Source organism: Anomaloglossus baeobatrachus, chromosome 9 (genome assembly GCF_048569485.1).
Source record: "Anomaloglossus baeobatrachus isolate aAnoBae1 chromosome 9, aAnoBae1.hap1, whole genome shotgun sequence".
NCBI classification, from domain to species: Eukaryota; Metazoa; Chordata; class Amphibia; order Anura; family Aromobatidae; genus Anomaloglossus; species Anomaloglossus baeobatrachus.
In genome coordinates, this window is record NC_134361.1 from 44099993 (window position 1) to 44117663 (window position 17671).

The 17671-nt window shown below is 45.5% G+C and overlaps 1 protein-coding gene across 1 annotated transcript in view; it reads left to right on the plus strand.

The window, feature by feature from the left end:
- The first annotated feature begins 13878 nt into the window (after positions 1-13878).
- PPP1R14A (protein phosphatase 1 regulatory inhibitor subunit 14A) overlaps positions 13879-17671 on the plus strand; it is an 83690-nt gene continuing 79897 nt past the window's right edge. The window contains exon 1 of the mRNA XM_075323663.1: positions 13879-14489. Coding sequence (XP_075179778.1) covers positions 14298-14489 — 192 coding nt within the window. The 5' untranslated portion in view covers positions 13879-14297. The remainder of the gene's footprint in view (positions 14490-17671) is intronic.

Sequence of the window (17671 nt, forward strand, 5' to 3'; positions counted from 1 at the left end):
CTAATATGTGAAAAAAAAATCATAATATATATGGTATACTGTACATATATTTTTTTTTTTTGCAGGTGTGTAGTTTTTTATTTTGCTATATTTTTATATGTTTAAAAAAGATCTTTTACATTGAGACTGAGTGCCTAATCTAATTGACACAGTTTCCCAGATTGTGAAACAGTTTTCCTTTTTCTTCTGTGCCCTTCCGTTCCAAAGTTATAACCCCCGGTATAAAGCAGCATTTTTTTTCCGCCTGCTTTTTTTGCCCCACTCCATACCACGTCCCTCCACTACCCAGTCTCTATTCTGTGCCCCCTCACATTTTTCTCATCCCTTACTGTTTTCCTCACTACCTCCTGCGTGTCCATATACTTTTCCACCTCACTCCCCATCCTGCCCACTTGCTCCTCATACCATGTCACTCTTTATTCTGTGTCCTCAAAATTTCTTTCCCATTTGCTCCCCATACCATGTCTGTATACGTCACCCCTCCCTCTCCCCATACATCCCCCCGCATCCTCCCTCTCTCCATACATCCCCCCGCATCCTCCCTCTCCCCATACATCCTCCCTTTCCCCATACATCCCTCCGCATCCTCCCTCTCCCCATACATCCCCCCGCATCCTCCCTCTCCCCATACATCCCCTTGCATCCTCCCTCTCCCCATACATCCCCCCGCATCCTCCCTCTCCCCGTACCTCCCCCCGCATGCTCCCTCTCCCCATACATCCCCCCGCATCCTCCCTCTCCCCATACATCCCCCCGCATGCTCCCTCTCCCCATACATCCCCCCGCATCTTCCCTCTCCCCATACATCCCCCCGCATCCTCACTCTCCCCATACATCCCCCTGCATCTTCCCTCTCTCCATACATCCCCCCGCATCCTCCCTCTCCGCATACATCCCCCCGCATCCTCCCTCTCCCCATACATCACCCCGCATCCTCCCTCTCCCCATACATCCCCCTGCATCCTCCCTCTCCCCATACATCCCCCCGCATCCTCCCTCTCCCCATACATCCCCCCGCATCCTCCCTCTCCCCATACATCCCCCCGCATCCTCCCTCTCCCCATACATCACCTCTCCTCATTTCTCTCCCCATACATCACCCCTTCTCATTTCTCTCTCCATACATCACCCTTCCTCATTTCTCTCCCCATACATCACCCCTCCTCATTTCTCTCCCCATATGTCACCCCTCCTCATTTCTCTCCCCATACATTACCCTTCCTGATTTCTCTCCCCATACATCACCCCTCCTCATTTCTCTCCCCATACATCACCCCTCCTCTTTTCTCTCCCCATACATCACCCCTTCTCATTTCTCTCTCAATACATCACCCCTCCTCATTTCTCTCCTCATACATCACCCCTCCTCATTTCTCTCCCCATACTTCACCCCTCCTCATTTCTCTCCCCATACATCACCCCTCATCATTTCTCTCCCCATACATCACCCCTCATCATTTCTCTCCCCATACATCACCCCTCATCATTTCTCTCCCCATACATCACCCCTCATCATTTCTCTCCCCATACATCACCCCTCATCATTTCTCTCCCCATACATCACCCCTCCTCATTTCTCTCCCCATACATCACCCCTCATCATTTCTCTCCCCATACATCACCCCTCATCATTTCTCTCCCCATACATCACCCCTCATCATTTCTCTCCCCATACTTCACCCCTCCTCATTTCTCTCCCCATACATCACCCCTCATCATTTCTCTCCCCATACATCACCCCTCATCATTTCTCTCCCCATACATCACCCCTCATCATTTCTCTCCCCATACATCACCCCTCATCATTTCTCTCCCCATACATCACCTCTCATCATTTCTCTCCTCATACATCATCCCTCATCATTTCTCTCCCCATACTGTGCCCAAAGATGCTTCCCCCTCCCCAACCTCTCTTTCCACCATACTGTCAAAAGATCGTTCCCCCTCACCCCTACTGTGTCTATAGATACTGCTCCCTTCCCATCCTCTCTCCTCCATACTGTCTTTAGATTCTGCCCCCTCCCCAACCTCTATCCCCTCATAATATGTCCACTGATAGTTCCCTCTCCCCACCATCTGTTCCCCCATTCCATGTGCATAGATACCTCCCCCCTGACCCCATAATGTTCCTCCGTCCATGTGTTCAGCTCCACAGTGGAGCACTTATCAGCGCTCTCTGCCGCCTCTGCGTTGCGGGCCTGACTTCTGGGTCAGCAGTGTGATCAGCTGACTGATCACATGACAGCCGTCGCTCTCACCCGGAAGTCAGCGCCGGCATCACGGCTCCAATTGTCCTCACGTCTGACAGATATGAGGACAATTGAGCAGTTGGAGCCGCGCGCTGCAGATTCTATGAGTGCGGCTATCAGCATGACAGCTGCGCTCAGAGAATAGCGGCTCCCACTGCAGAGCGGCAACCGCAGCCCCTGGGGAGACTTTCACAGCGCAGCATCTGGCAGCCCGACAGCGCCCCCCGCACAGTTGCGCCCGGGGCAGATGCCTCGCCAGCCCCTGGATACGCCCCTGGTCTAGGTGTAGTAAAGTAGCCATGCGCTACGCAATGAAACCACCTATAGCGCCACCTGGTGGAAATCAACAGAATTAGCATTTTTAGCTTGAAATCGGAACGAGATAGAGGAAAAAAGTGAATTACAAAGTTGTAGGGCATCATCAATTCAATACGAATCGACACCTTGCATACAGAAATGCTATGATATGAAACCCATGACCCCCCAAAACATTGAATGCTGGTCACGCATATGGGGCTCATTTAACTTTGTTCAAAGTGGCCCCCGTCAGCTGCAATGCACATCTGGACTCTGGACAGCATACTGTATCTTGCTGCACGTTGTGCAATATAGTAGGTGACACGTTTGCACAAGCATCTGTGATACGTCGTCGTAGGTCCTGCAATGTTGGTGGAGGGGTCGCATGCACCTGCTGTTTGATGTGACCTCACAGAAAGAAGTCCCATGGGGTCAGGTTAGGTGAGCGTGGAGGCCACTCCATGCAGCCACCATACCCAATGACTTGTAGGAGGGTCTCCATGAGGTATCGCTTCACGTCCGCAGCCTTGTGAGTTTTATACGTTCTAATCATAACATTTCTGTATGCACGGTGTCGATTCGTATTGAATTGATGATGCCCTACAACTTTGTAATTCACGTTTTTTTCTCTATTTTGTTCCGTTTTTGAGATAAAAATGCTAACTCCGTTGTTTTCCACCAGGTGGCGCTATAGGTGGTTTTATTGCGTAGCGCATGGCTACTTTACTATACCTAGACACCACTTCTATGCCTATAGCTGCCACCGATCTCAAGTTAATGGCGGTGGACAGGATATGGGTGGATATACTGTATACCCAATATAGGCCTATGAGGCCATTAGTTTAGGTCAGTTATTGTGATTTGAGCCCAGTACATGTTTCATGGATGCAAGAAACTTGCCTGAGACTGACTGGACCAAGGAGGACTCACAAGGAGTTGGACCCGATGGCTCTTGAGGCCCCTTCCAACTCTACCATTCTCTGATTCTATGACCCTCTGAACTTGTTTTCCTTTTTATTGTTTGGTATATAAATATTTGTGATTTGCCAAATTAGTAATATTCTCTTACTTTTATCTCATTTGTTGTTTTTTAATTACCTTGACCTAAAAAAAGGTAAATGAATGTTTCACTTTGGGCTATGCCTCATATTAGGTCAGAAAGTTGTTGTTTTTATCGCTTTTATTAATAAATACTTTTACGGGGAACATTGAGTGTTTGCGTTTTCTCTTTTTCAAGTCTGAGACAAGTAGTGGGACCAATAGTCACATTAATTCAGGATGTGTTTAAAGATGTATTCCTGTATCAGCAAACCACAGACCTATTGAACAAAGCATCTACCATAGATCCCAGCCACCATGGATATGAAGTCTTTGAATTCTAAGGCCGGCTTTGCACACTACGACATCGCAGGTGCGATGTCGGTGGGGTCAAATCGAAAGTAACGCACATCCGGCGTCACTTGCGATGTCGTAGTGTGTAAAACCTTTTTGATACGATTAACGAGCGCAAAAGCGTCGTTATCGTATCATCAGTGTAGTCTCCGACATTTCCATAATGCCGGTGCAGCGACAGGTACGATGTTGTTCCTCGTTCCTGCGGCATCACATATCGCTGTGTATGAAGCCGCAGGAGCGAGGAACATCACCTTACCTGCGTCCCGCCTGCTATGAGAAGGAAGGAGGTGGGCGGGATGTTTACGTCCTGCTCATCTCCGCCCCTCCGCTTCTATTGGCCGCCTGCCGTGTGACGTCGCCGTGATGCCGCACGGACCGCCCCCTTAGGAAGCAGGACAGGTGAGTGCATGTGAAGCTGCCGTAGCGATAATGTTTGCTACGGCAGCTATCACAAGATATCGCACGTACGACGGGGGCGGGGACTATCGCACTCGACATCGCAGCATCGGCATGCGATGTCGTAATGTGCAAAGCCGGCCTAATATCCCACATGAAGATATACTATCCACCAGTAATGGGGTCTCTTTGCAGTCTGTGTTACTGTCATGCGCTGCCCGGATCCGCACTCACGGTTTACAACAATTTAAATTTTAAAAATGCAGACACTAGAAAAAAAAACATTAATTTGAATAAAGACTGTCCCACACTCCCTTGTTCAACAGTTATTCAATCAAAACAAATCCTGGAAGTTCAATGCAAAGTGTTATGTCCCTCAATGCCCATCGATTCCTATGGAGCTTTGTTCTAAGAACGAGGTTTTAGAGCTCACTGCCGATCAGCAGCAGGTACGGAATTTCACACACCCAATTCTGAGACAGCTGCAGGCTGCTATTTTTAGGCTGGAAAGGGCCCAATAACCATGGGTCTTCTCAACCTGATAATACCAGTCTGCGGCTGTCTGCTTTACGTTGGCTGGTTATGAAAAACAGGGGGGACCCCAAGCAGGTTTTTTTTATAAAAAAATATTTAAATAAATATATATATGGCTTGGGATCCCCTCTGTTTAAGAACCAACTAAGGTAAAGCAAACAGCTGAGGGTTGCAGCCTGCATTTGTCTGCTTTACCTGCGCTGATTATCAAAAATAGGCTGGAGCCAATGTCTTTTATTTCTTTTTTATTTATTCAATATCCACATATTTGTAGGGTAGTTGCTCCATTTTGCAGCCTCCTAGCCATTATTACAACCATTTTACAGCACCAAAGTTCAGGTTCTGATTGACTTATATGGGGTTCAGGGTCCGGGGTCAAGTCCGAGTCCCAAACCGAACTTTTAGCTAATGTCCATCCGAACATGCTCAGGCCTAGTTGTGATACAATCACAGTTTTCTCAGCTACAAATCTAGCAGAGCTTAGTTCTTTAGCTACAGTGCCTTGTGAAAGTATTCGGCCCCCTTGAATTTTTCAATCTTTTCCCACATTTCAGGCTTCAAAAATAAAGATAAAAATGTAAATTTTATGGTGAAGCATCAACAAGTGGATACAATTGTGAAGTTGAATGATATTTTTTGCTTATTGAAACTTTTGTAAAAAATAATAAACTGAAAATTGGGGCGTGCAATATTATTCATCCCCTTTACTTTCAGTGCAGCAAACTCACTCCAGAAGTTCATTGAGGATCTCTGAATGATCCAATGTTGTCCTAAATGACTGATAATGATAAATATAATCCCCTGTGTGTAATCAAGTCTCTGTATAAATGCACCTGCTCTGTGATAGTCTCAGTGTTCTGTTTAAAGCGTAGATAGCATCATGAAGACCAAGGAACACAACAGGCAGGTCTGTGATACTGTTGTGGGGAAGTTTAAAGCTGGATTTGGTTCCAAAAGATTTCCACAACTTTAAACATCCCAAGAAGCACTGTGCAAGCGATCATATTGAAATGGAAGGAGTATCATACCACTGCAAATCTACCAAGACCCGGCCATCCCTCAATACTTTCATCTCAAACAAGGAGAAGACTGATCAGAGATGCAGCCAATAGGCCCATGATCACTCAGGATGAACTGCAGAGATCTACAGCTGAGGTGGGAGAGTCTGTCCATAGGACAACAATCAGTCGTACACTGCACAAATCTGGCCTTTATGGAAGAGTGGCAAGAAGAAAGCCATTTCTCAAAGATATCCATAAAAAGAGTAATTTAAAGTTTCCCACAAGCCACCTGGGAGACACCAAACATGTGGAAGAAGGTGCTCTGGTCAGATGAAACCAAAATTGAACTTTTTGGGCACAATGCCAAACAATATGTTTGGCGTAAAAGCTACACAGCTCATCACCCTGAACACACCATCCCCACTGTCAAACGGTGGTGGCAGCATCATGGTTTGGCCTGCTTTGCTTCAGCAGGTACAGGGAAGATGTTTAAAATTGATGTGAAGATGAATGGAGCCAAATACAGGACCATTCTTGAAGAAAACCTGTTGGAGTCTGCAAAAGACCTGAGACTGGGACGGAGATTTGTCTTCCAACAAGACAATGATCCCAAACATAAAGCAAAATCTACAATGGAATGGTTCACAAATAAACGTATCCAGGTGTTAGAATGGCCAAGTCACAGTCCAGACCTGAACACAATCGAGAATCTGTGGAAAGCGCTGAAAACTGCTGTCCACAAACGCTCTCCATCCAACCTCACTCAGCTCCAGCTGTTTGCAAAGGAAGAATGGGCAAGAATTTCAGCCTCTCCATGTGCAAAACTGATAGACACATACCCCAAGCGACTGCAGCTGTAATCGCAGGAAAAGGGGGCGCTACAAAGTATTCACTTACAGGGGATGAATAATACTGCATGTCCCAATTTTCAGTTTATTATTTTTTATTAAAGTTTAAAATAAGCAATAAATATCGTTCAACTTCACAATTGTGTCCACTTGTTGTTGATTCTTCACCAGAACATTAACATTTTTATCTTTATCTTTGAAGCCTGAAATGTGGGAAAAGGTTGAAAAACTCAAAGGGGCCGAATACTTTCGCAAGGCGCTGTATGTATAACCTGCTCACACCACTGATTAATAGCTTTCTGTGTACACTGCATAGTAATTAAAAGCTGCTCATCAGTGCTGGGGATAAGGTTGGACTAGGAGGCATGAGGCTAGTTGTCCTGTAGTGATAATCTCCTGCTGATAAAACTCTGATTGTATTAAAACAGCAAAACACAGCTGAGTAAGCAATACATCACTGGAATCATGGTCTCTGCCCCTACATCATGCTGCTCTCAGATTACATATCAAAAACCTGCTGAGAGATTGTCTTTAAAACTAAAAGCTAACACGGCACGGAAACCCTTTTTTTTTCTTTTGTCTCAGTAAGTCGTTGCATATTGCTAATTGACCACTGCAGATAATCACTGTGCTGTCTGAATCGGCATGATTGCTGAGCCCAGTAATTGGCTCCAATAATCACGTCCTGTATTCATAACGTCACCGCTGCAGACCGGCGGCAGCAGCAGAGAGGAAGGAGGTAAGGAAAGGCTGATTTAATAAAATAAAATAAAATAAAAACATTTAAAGTGGAAAACTCTTTTAATGACCAAGCAATTTAACATTTTTGCCCTCCAAAAGTGATAGTTTTACTTTGCGTTTCCCTTGATCATAGCTATATGAGCATTTTCTTATGCAGGACGAGCAGTTTTATTCATTGGAACCATTAGGAGGTCTTTATAATTTATGAATTAGCTGCAGATCTACCATATATTCTGCCATGATAAAGTGTTTTTTCATACTATTGTTTCACCACAAGATGGCGACAGAGATAAGCGTATAAATGGTGAGAAACGCACCAAGTGGCAGCACTGTAGCCATCCAAGTATTTATGACTGGGGAGACGTTGGTAGATATGAACGCGCGACCAGTCATATAACCTGTGCCGAGAGTCATTTATTGAATTTCTATATATACAATTGTTTAGTGTCCTTGAACTGTTCCAGACAGCAGGTGATTTTTTTTGCCCACTTCTATCAGCCGGATATAGCATGCAAACTCATGACTTTTGTAATATACTGCAAATATATGCTGCAAACTTTTAGAAAGAAGCATAACTAGGGGCTGCAGAAATCACAGTCATGTCTAGGAGGGGGAAAATTAAAAGGATCTTCTGCCCCATAAGAGGAGACTAGAACGATAACTGATGCCTGAAAGCTGTTGGTCACTTCTTTGAATTGGCCAGTTTGATCGACTTTCCTTTTATTTGTGTAGGCATCCTAAGCGAACTTATCCTCTGCAGCAACATCTGCACCTAATTGTGTCGATTTTGTTGTAGAAATGCTGCAGATTCGCTTCTCAGTGAAAATGTGCAACATAAATGGTTTTGCTGTAGTTTTTAAATGCACAGAACAATCTAATTTTGGCTGCAGATTGCAGAAAATCTCATCAACTATACTGGTATTGTAATAAGCAGCAGATTTTCTGCACGGGAAATCTAGATGGAAAATCCACAGCATATCTGCCCTGTGTGCAAAAACCCTTTTAAGGGCTGTTCTCAAGTTATCCCCTATCCATGGGATAGTAAATAACATACCAATCACTGGGGATCCAACTGCTATTGCTCCATCAATCCCAAAATCCCAGCTGAATTAGGTGGACAGCAATCATGCACACTGCCACTCCATTCATTCTAAATGGGAGCTCTGGAGATTGCCGAGCGCAGCACACAGAGTTCGGGATTGGTGAGGGCCTCAGAGGTTGGATAATAATTATAATAATAATAATTAATAATAATTAATATTGGATCCCCAATATACCGCCCCTGCAGCAGTCAGACTGCTCGGATCCGGTGTTGCTGTGGCTCGAGTGTCTCCGAAAGGGGGTTATTTACAGGAGATAAGTGTTCGTGACACCACCCGTGGTTCGCGGTAAGGGGAGTACCGCCGCTGCCGATGGGAGTACCTGGGGGAGATGGAGTGGGGCAGCCAGATGACATTCCCTCCACGAGTAGGGGAGGCCCCGGGACTCTGGATGGTGGAGGTGTAGGGAAGTGTGGTGCAGGCCAGGCGGGCATACTCAGGGAAATTCAGCGTACTCACTCAGGCCGTGTGGGTGTTGTGCGACCTATAAGCAGACTCTGACACAGGAGTAAACCAATTCTCTGGGTGCCGCTGCCTCTCTGGGGAGCTCGTCCGGGAATCCGTCCCCGTTGGTATTGCTGGCAGTCTGGAGCCTGCCTCCATGCACTTGTGTTTAGACGTTTCTGAGTGACCTCTCGGCCTGAAGCTTTCAGGGTCCCGCTCCCTATAATTAAATAGAGGAGCTGTGCTCTCAATGGCTGACACTTGGGATTTCAGTGGGCCGCATAAGCTGGAAAGCCCTATCACCCTCGTTGTGTTGATACCTTCGATCTCTGAGCTCTAGGGGAACGTTCATAAAGAGACTATCCTCCACAGGTTAATTATCAGGTTGCGTGAAGCTACTTCCTGATCTAGGGTCCAGTACCCTGCCGTGCTTGGTACCGGTCCGGTTACTAGATTTTCCGATGACGACTGTTCTCCAAAACTAAGTCTGGGAACCCTTCTGCAATACCCTGCAACCGGGTCCCCGACTAATCCAGTACCAGACCACCGTCTGCGACCTAGCCAAAGTCACCCAGGGAGCTCCAACTCCCTCCGCTCCTCACTCTCTGAGGGCTCCTCTAAGATTCACTATGTCCCACCCACCAGTCTTCCTGACCTCGAGGCAGGTGGCCCTTTTCCAACTAGACCACCCACTGGTGTGCCTGACAGGGTGTGGTGTGAGGTGTGGCTAGGATTTGAATGCTGATGGAAGCAATACCAACAGTTAGGATCCCAGAACCATGGAGGGTGAGTTCTGCACCATAAGAGAAAGGAGTGCAGTTCCCTGTGACACCCTGATAAGGTCAGGGGCGTCACACCAGTAATTGGAAATTTACGCCCTATCATTTGGAGCACTCCTTGAAGATTCTTCTTCAATTAGACCATCATTTCTCAATGAAAAACCAATTGTGGGATCCTTTGTTCTAGATATTGGTAGGCATTCCTGATGTACGTCCTAAAATGTCAATTATTCAATGGCCTCATTCACTTATCCTATGTGGGTGGGCTACAACGCAGTTAGATATTTTTGGGCGACTTGTTGAACATACAACCTTTATGGAAATCAGTTCCCATTACCATTGTGGCGCCCCTGAGGCTTCCGTCGCCACAGAGACATTGCACCTCAGCCAGAGGTGTGATGTCCCATCCTGGGTAAGGAGGGGGGTAAACGCCGGTCCATAGGCAAATTCACACTACACCCATTGTTAGGCACACACAGGGACCGGGGATAGTGGCAGCTACCACCCCATGCTGCATGCTGGGGGGGCCGTAAGACCCATCCCTTCTCCCATAGGGTGGGGTCTAGCAACTGGGAAGGTGGGAGGAGCCAGCAGAAGGTAGAGCAGAGACAGGAAGGTCAAGTTGAGTCAGATTGAGAGAGGAGAGCTGAGAGGAGGGAGTGAGAAGTTGGAGAGAGAAGGAGAGAGAGGTTGAAACCTCAGAACAGCAAGAGAAAGTGAAGCTTCCTGGTGAGGATCCTGGGGCCCGGCTAGGCCCAGGTGGCACCACAGCAGTGAACTACAGAAAGGATTCCAGGGCCACTGCAAGGCTTTCAAGCTTATGGCCTGTTCCACTAAGTCATCGGGTGGAGGGATCAGGCTGCATAAAGGGAACGGTCCCTAGAAACTGGAGGAAGAGAAGTCATTTTCCAAAAGTGAACACCGAGGCCCAGGTTGGTTGCAAGCGCCCCGGGCCACATCCCACTGTAGAACCCCTAGGAAGAGGGCAGAGTACCATCCAGGCAAGCCTTCTTGTCCAGAACCTATAGTGGAGGCCAAGACAGGTTTATCCAGAAAAGTCAAGGCTTTGAAGACAGCTGAGGGAAAGAGACACAACAGAGGGGTGCACCGACATTTATTCCCAGATCTACCCGGGATTGGCGGAGGTCCCTGACAGTGGGGCCCAGCAGTCCAAAGGCACCAGTGTGCTGCAGCCCAGGAACTGTGAGTAAACATCTTGAAACTGCATCCCCTGGTGTTGCCTCCATTATTTCGCCTGCATTGCACCATCTACAACACCCTCATAGACTCTTACAAGCACCAACTGTTGCCCCGGGGCACCGCTCCACCTGTGGGGAGCAGAACCATCCAAGCTGCCATTCCACCAGCCCCAGAGGCCCCATACAGCAGCGGCGGCTTAATAGCCGCAAACCACAGGTGGCGTCACGAATACAAACTTTAATAATCACCCCCAACACAGCAGCCATATTAGTTGACCCCGCCAGGGTCATGGAGTCGGGACCCGCCACCACTGACTACCCCCGGACTAGTCCGGCCCGACACCGGGTGGTCCCAAAGCCCTGGGGTGGGCGAGTCACCATCACTTCACTTATTAAAGGGAACCTGTCACCAGATTTGGTGACTATAAGCTACGGCCACCACCAGTGGGCTCTTATATACAGTATTCTAACATGCTGTAGTGTATATAAGAGCCCAGGCCGCTGTGTAGAACGTAAAAATCACTTTATAATACTCACCTAATGGGCGGTGCGGTGCAGACTGGTTGGATGGGTGTTTCCGTTCTTGTGTCTTCCATATCTTGTTATATTTATATGTTGATATTTGTATTTCTGGATGTCAGTGCTAGGGATTGTTTCTGATTTGAATTGTTTTTTTTATGAAGTTTTGTTCCTAAAAACATATCTAAACATATTTTTATATAGGTGTACAAATTATGTACAGCGTCGCTTTTCTCTTTTTTTCCTATTGGATCAGGTGTCTTTACTGATGCAGCACCCTGTTTATAATTGTGCACATTGTTTATATATTGCTTTTTACGCTTCTTTTCTCTTGGGTCAGACGTCTTTACTGATGAAGCGCCCTCTTTTTATTTGTGCACATTGTTTATATATTACTTTTTACTCTTTTTTCTATTGGGTCAGACATCTTTACTGATGCAGCACCCTGTTTATAATTGTGCACATTGTTTATTTATTGTTTTTCTGGGTTTTTTTTGTTTTGTTTTTTTTATCGGGTCAGACATCTTTACTGATGAAGCACCCTCTTTTTATTTGTGCACGTTGTTTATATATTGTTTTTCTCTTTTTTTCCGATCGGATCAGGCGTCTTTACTGATATAGCACCCTCATTTTATTTGTGCACATTGGTTATATATTATTTTTATTTTTTTTTTCCCTACTGGGTTACACATATTTACTGATGTAGCACCCTCTTTTTATTATTACACTTTGTTTATCTATTGTTTTTCTCTGTTTTTTCCTATCGGATCAGGCGTCTTTACTGATATAGCACCCTCTTTTTTTGTGCACATTGTTTCTGCATTATTTTTCTCTTTTTTTCCTATTGGATCAGGCGTCTTTACTGATGTAGCACCCTCTTTATAATTATGCACATTGTTTATATCTTACTTTTCTCTTTTTTTCCTATCGGATCAGGCGTCTTTACTGATGTAGCACCATCTTTTTTTTGTGCACATTGTTTATATATTACTTTTCTCTTTTTTTCTATTGGATCAGGCGCCTTTACTGATGTAGCACCCTCTTTATAATTATGCACATTGTTTATATCTTACTTTTCTCTTTTTTTCCTATCGGATCAGGCGTCTTTACTGATGTAGCACCCTCTTTTTTTTGTGCACATTGTTTATATATTACTTTTCTCTTTTTTTCTATTGGATCAGGCGCCTTTACTGATGTAGCACCCTCTTTATAATTATGCACATTGTTTATATATTACTTTTCTCTTTTTTTCCTATCGGATCAGGCGTCTTTACTGATGTAGCTCCCTCTTTATAATTATGCACATTGTTTATATATTACTTTTCTCTTTTTTTCCTATCGGATCAGGCGTCTTTACTGATGTAGCACCCTCTTTTTTTGTGCACATTGTTTATATATTACTTTTCTCTTTTTTTCTATTGGATCAGGCGTCTTTACTGATGTAGCACCCTCTTTTTTTGTGCACATTGTTTATATATTACTTTTTTCTTTTTTTCCTATTGGATCAGGCGTCTTTACTGAAGTAGCACCCTCTTTTTTTGTGCACATTGTTTCTGTATTATTTTTCTCTTTTTTTCCTATCGGATCAGGCGCCTTTACTGATATAGCACCCTCTTTATAATTATGCACATTGTTTATATATTACTTTTCTCTTTTTTTCCTATCGAATCAGGCGTCTTTACTGATGTAGAACCCTCTTTATAATTATGCACATTGTTTATATATTACTTTTTTCTTTTTTTCCTATTGGATCAGGCGTCTTTACTGAAGTAGCACCCTCTTTTTTTGTGGACATTGTTTCTGTATTATTTTTCTCTTTTTTTCCTATCAGATCAGGCGTCTTTACTGATATAGCACCCTCTTTATAATTATGCACATTGTTTATATATTACTTTTCTCTTTTTTTTTCTATCAGGTCAGGCGTCTTTACTGACGTAGCACCCTCATTACATATTATATATACCTTGGCTCCAATTTTTATGCTGATGTCCCATCAGCAACGTCATGGTGTATTATTTTTGCATTTACCATTAACCAGGGGTAGAACTAGGTTGAAGATAATGGAGCATTTGTCCCACGTGTCACTGCAAGGCCAGGGTACTGATGAATTGGTCAGCAGGGATTCAAAGGGAAAAAAAAGAAAACAATCTACTATATATGTATATGCATAAATAATTATATATATATATATATTTTTACATTTTTTATGCCTATATAGACAGAATGTCCGCCAGCAGCAGTGAATGGCAGTGGCGCAGGGTGGGAGAGGTTTATATGTGAGGGTCTCTGTACATGGGAGGTCTGTGCCTGATTTGCACATGGTTGAATAGCTGAGAGGCTTTGAGGTACAATACTGTGAGTTTTACTAGCGTCCCTCCCTCCCTTCTCTCTGGCTGGAGGGGTTGGCGCAGGATTGTGCTGTGTCAGTCCACAGAGGTGCTGTTGAGATGAGCGCTGCTACAGTCACTCTGCAGCTATAGACCATGTGGAGGAGATGCATGTAAGTGACCCCCATATAAGAGCCCCCCAACACTGAGTCTTCAGCCCTGGACTTCCATCCAATAAGCCCTTTGTATTATCCAGAATCCTTTATTTGCACGTGTGGAGACCCCAGATCTGGAGAACATATACAGCAAGAACTGGGAATTTTCTAATTTCGGAATCTCTATTGACCAATTTTATTATTGAGGCTTATATCTTTAGAACCTAGTGCTGACAATTTGGGTCTAGTCCAAGTGACTTGGCTGTACCGACCAAGAGGGACCACCAACCCTCAAAGATCAGGACTTTCAATTATGGCTGCAAATAAGGTTGGAAAAAGACTGATAAATAAAAACCATTCCCCATCCAGGGGCAGAGATTCGGGACAAGCCATACAAAGGAGACAAGCCCGGGTGACCGTCAAGTATGACCGCAAGGAGCTGCAGAAGAGGCTGGATGTGGAGAAGTGGATAGATGAGAGCATGGAGCAGCTGTACCAGGGCAGGGTGAGTGCAGGGGGGCCATACGGCCATATGGCGGAGGTGGGGGGGGTCATAATTATACTTCACTCTGTGTTTTACCGGAATAATATCTCCAACTTTTAGGTTGGAAATACGTTCACATTGAATAACTTTTTACCCACATTTTGAATCTAATCTAATGTGACTGCCGCAGTTACAGTCAGTTTTAATTATCTTCAATAAAAATACGACTGACTGCGCTGGGATTGGACTTGGCAAATAATGTTGTGTCCAACCGCAATATACAAAGTCACACAGTGCGTGATACGGAATCATAAACTCGTGTGCAAATCTATTGTGCACAGAAATTTCAGGGGCGGACATGCCATTGGTGCAACCAGGGGCCCAAGAAGTAAAGGGGCCACTAACGCCTCCAAAACAGCAAGAAGCTTCTGATAGAAATGCATATAGGGGTGCACTCTTGGACTGCAAAGAGCCCATATTCTGGTCTTGCACAGGGGCCCAAGAGGTAAGGGGGCCACTACCACCTCTAAAGTAGCAGATGCGTAAAGGGGTGCACTATTGGACTGCCCAGGGCCCATATTCTTGTCTTGCACAGAGACCCAAGATGTAAGTGGGCCACTACTGCCACCTCTAAAGTAGCAGATGCGTAAAAGGGTGCAATATTGGACTGCAAAGGGCCCATATTCTGGTCTTGCACAAGGGCCCAAGAGGTAAGGGGGCCACTACCAACCCCAAAGTAGAAAGCAGCTTCCGATAGAGATGCATAAAAGGGTGCACTATGGGACTGCAAAGGGCCCATATTCTGGTCTTGCACAGGGGCCCAAGAGGTAAGGAGGCCACTACCACCGCTAAAGTAGCAGATGCATAAAGGGGTGCACTATTGGACTACAAAGGGCCCATATTCTGGTCTGGCACAGGGGCCCAAGAGGTAAGGGGGCCACTACCACCCCCAAAGTTGCAGATACATATAGGGGTGCAATATTGGACAGCAAAGGGCTCATATACTGGACTTGCTCAGGGGCCGAAGAGGTAAGGGGGCCACTAATGCCTCCAAAGCAGCAAGAAGCTTCTGCTAGAGATGCATAAAGGGGTTGAATATTGGACTGCAAAGAGCCCATATTCTGGTCTTGCACAGGGGCCCAAGAAGTAAGAGGGCCACTACCACCTCTAAAGTAGCAGATGCATAAAAGGGTGCAGTATTGCACTGCAAAGGGCCCAAATATTGGTTTGACAGGGTTCCTCTTCTCGCGGTGTCCGTATTATGATAAATGTATAGGGTGGCTATCATCAGGGCTGCTCTTGAGAGTTTGCAAAATGATCACCTTTTGTTTTTGAAGCTCACACCTTCGATCCCACATTTTTTGCCAATATCTGTGGACTTTACCTAATAGTATTCATTTGCATGTACTATTATGGCAACTACAGTACGGTATTATGTGTATGCAGCATGATTTTATTAGTTAGATATCATACGGTAATGGTTCCCATAAGGAGATGGTGATTATAGAAAGTCATCACCATTGACACTGAGGTCAGATTTCTCTATGATACCCATATCTGCTGTGTGGCTTGGGCCACTTCCCTATTGGGGTCTGATAGGCACCAATGATTTTGTGTCCGCCAGTGACTTCCGGAATGTGCAGGAATATATTAGAATAGAACGTGTGGGCGATATCTGCTGGCAGGGCAGACGTCCTGGCAGGTCAACTGTGCCACTCATCTCCTGAAGAACGCAGCACTGGCGAAACCCTAAGCTAGAGCACGAAGACATTACCAAGTTTGATTATTTCGACCAACTCTTGACCAATTACTGACCAAAAAATTAGTTACATTATTTGCTCAACAATCATTGGCTCAACTGGATAGGACAAAGTTTTTCAGGAGAAGAAAATTTAAAGCGCGTTTTGCTTATGGCCACATGATGTTATTTGCAACAAAATGTCGCATAACGGCGCTCCTTGTAATATAACTTGAATGTTTACTGTTCTTTTCCAAATGGAGTGAGAGTTTTTAAAAAGTCACAATTGATAAATTAACTTATATTTATTAATTTTACTTAAAGGGAACCTGTCACCACTTTTTTGCCCTATAAGCTATGGCCACCACCAGTGGGCTCTTATATACAGCATTCTAACATGCTGTATATAAAAGCCCAGACCGCTGTGTAGAACATAAAAAACACTTTATAATACTCACCTAAACCGGTTACTGCGGTGGATGTGGCTCAAATGGGCGTCTTCGTTCTCCGGTGCCGGCGCCTCCTCTTTCGGCCATCTTTGTCCTCCATCTTCTGAAGCCGCGGTGCATGACGCATCCGACATCATACACACTCGCCAGCATTGAGGTCCTGAGCAGGGCAGATCAAAGTATTGTAGTGCACATGCGCAGGACCGGTCACTGTGTATGACGTAGACACGTCATGCACACAGGCTTCACAAGATGGAGGATGAAGATTGCCAAAAGAGGAGGCGCCGGCACTGGAGGACGAAGACGCCCATTTGAGTCACATCCACCACAGTGACCGTTTAGGTGAGGACTATAAAGTGTTTTTTACGTTCTACACAGCGGCCTGGGCTCTTATATACAGCATATTAGAATGCTGTATATAAGAGCCCACTGGTGGTGGCCGCAGCTTATAGGGCAAAAAAGTGGTGACAGTTTCCCTTTAATTCCACAGCACTTTACAGGTGTGATCATATATCTGGCTTGTTTACCTAAGCCACTTTCCCCCCACTTTTAGGCCCCCTTCACACGTCAGTGAAAAACACTGACGTTCCTCACTGACATGTAAAACACACACACGTCCCTCCGTGTTCCGTGATTCACGGCACACGTGGGTTGTCCATGTGCAGTCCGTGATTGCAAATGGACATTACTCACCTGCCTTCGCTCCTGCTGTCCATGGTGCTGAACTCCTCGGCTCTGCAACATCCGCCCACCGCTCTCTGCAGCTACTTTCGGGTCGGCTGTTCCTCCTTTCATGAATATTCATGAGCCGGGCAGGAGCTCCAGAGAGCGGAGGCTGCACAGCGAATCGCTGGAAAGGTGAGTTGAAAATGTTTATTATTTAATATGTCCGTGATTTTCTGGTACGTGTTTCATGGATCATACACGGATCACACCATAGTGTGGTCCGTGGGTCATCAGTGATGCCAGAAAAAAACTGACTTGTCACCGTGCAGAAACACGGACACGCGTGTACG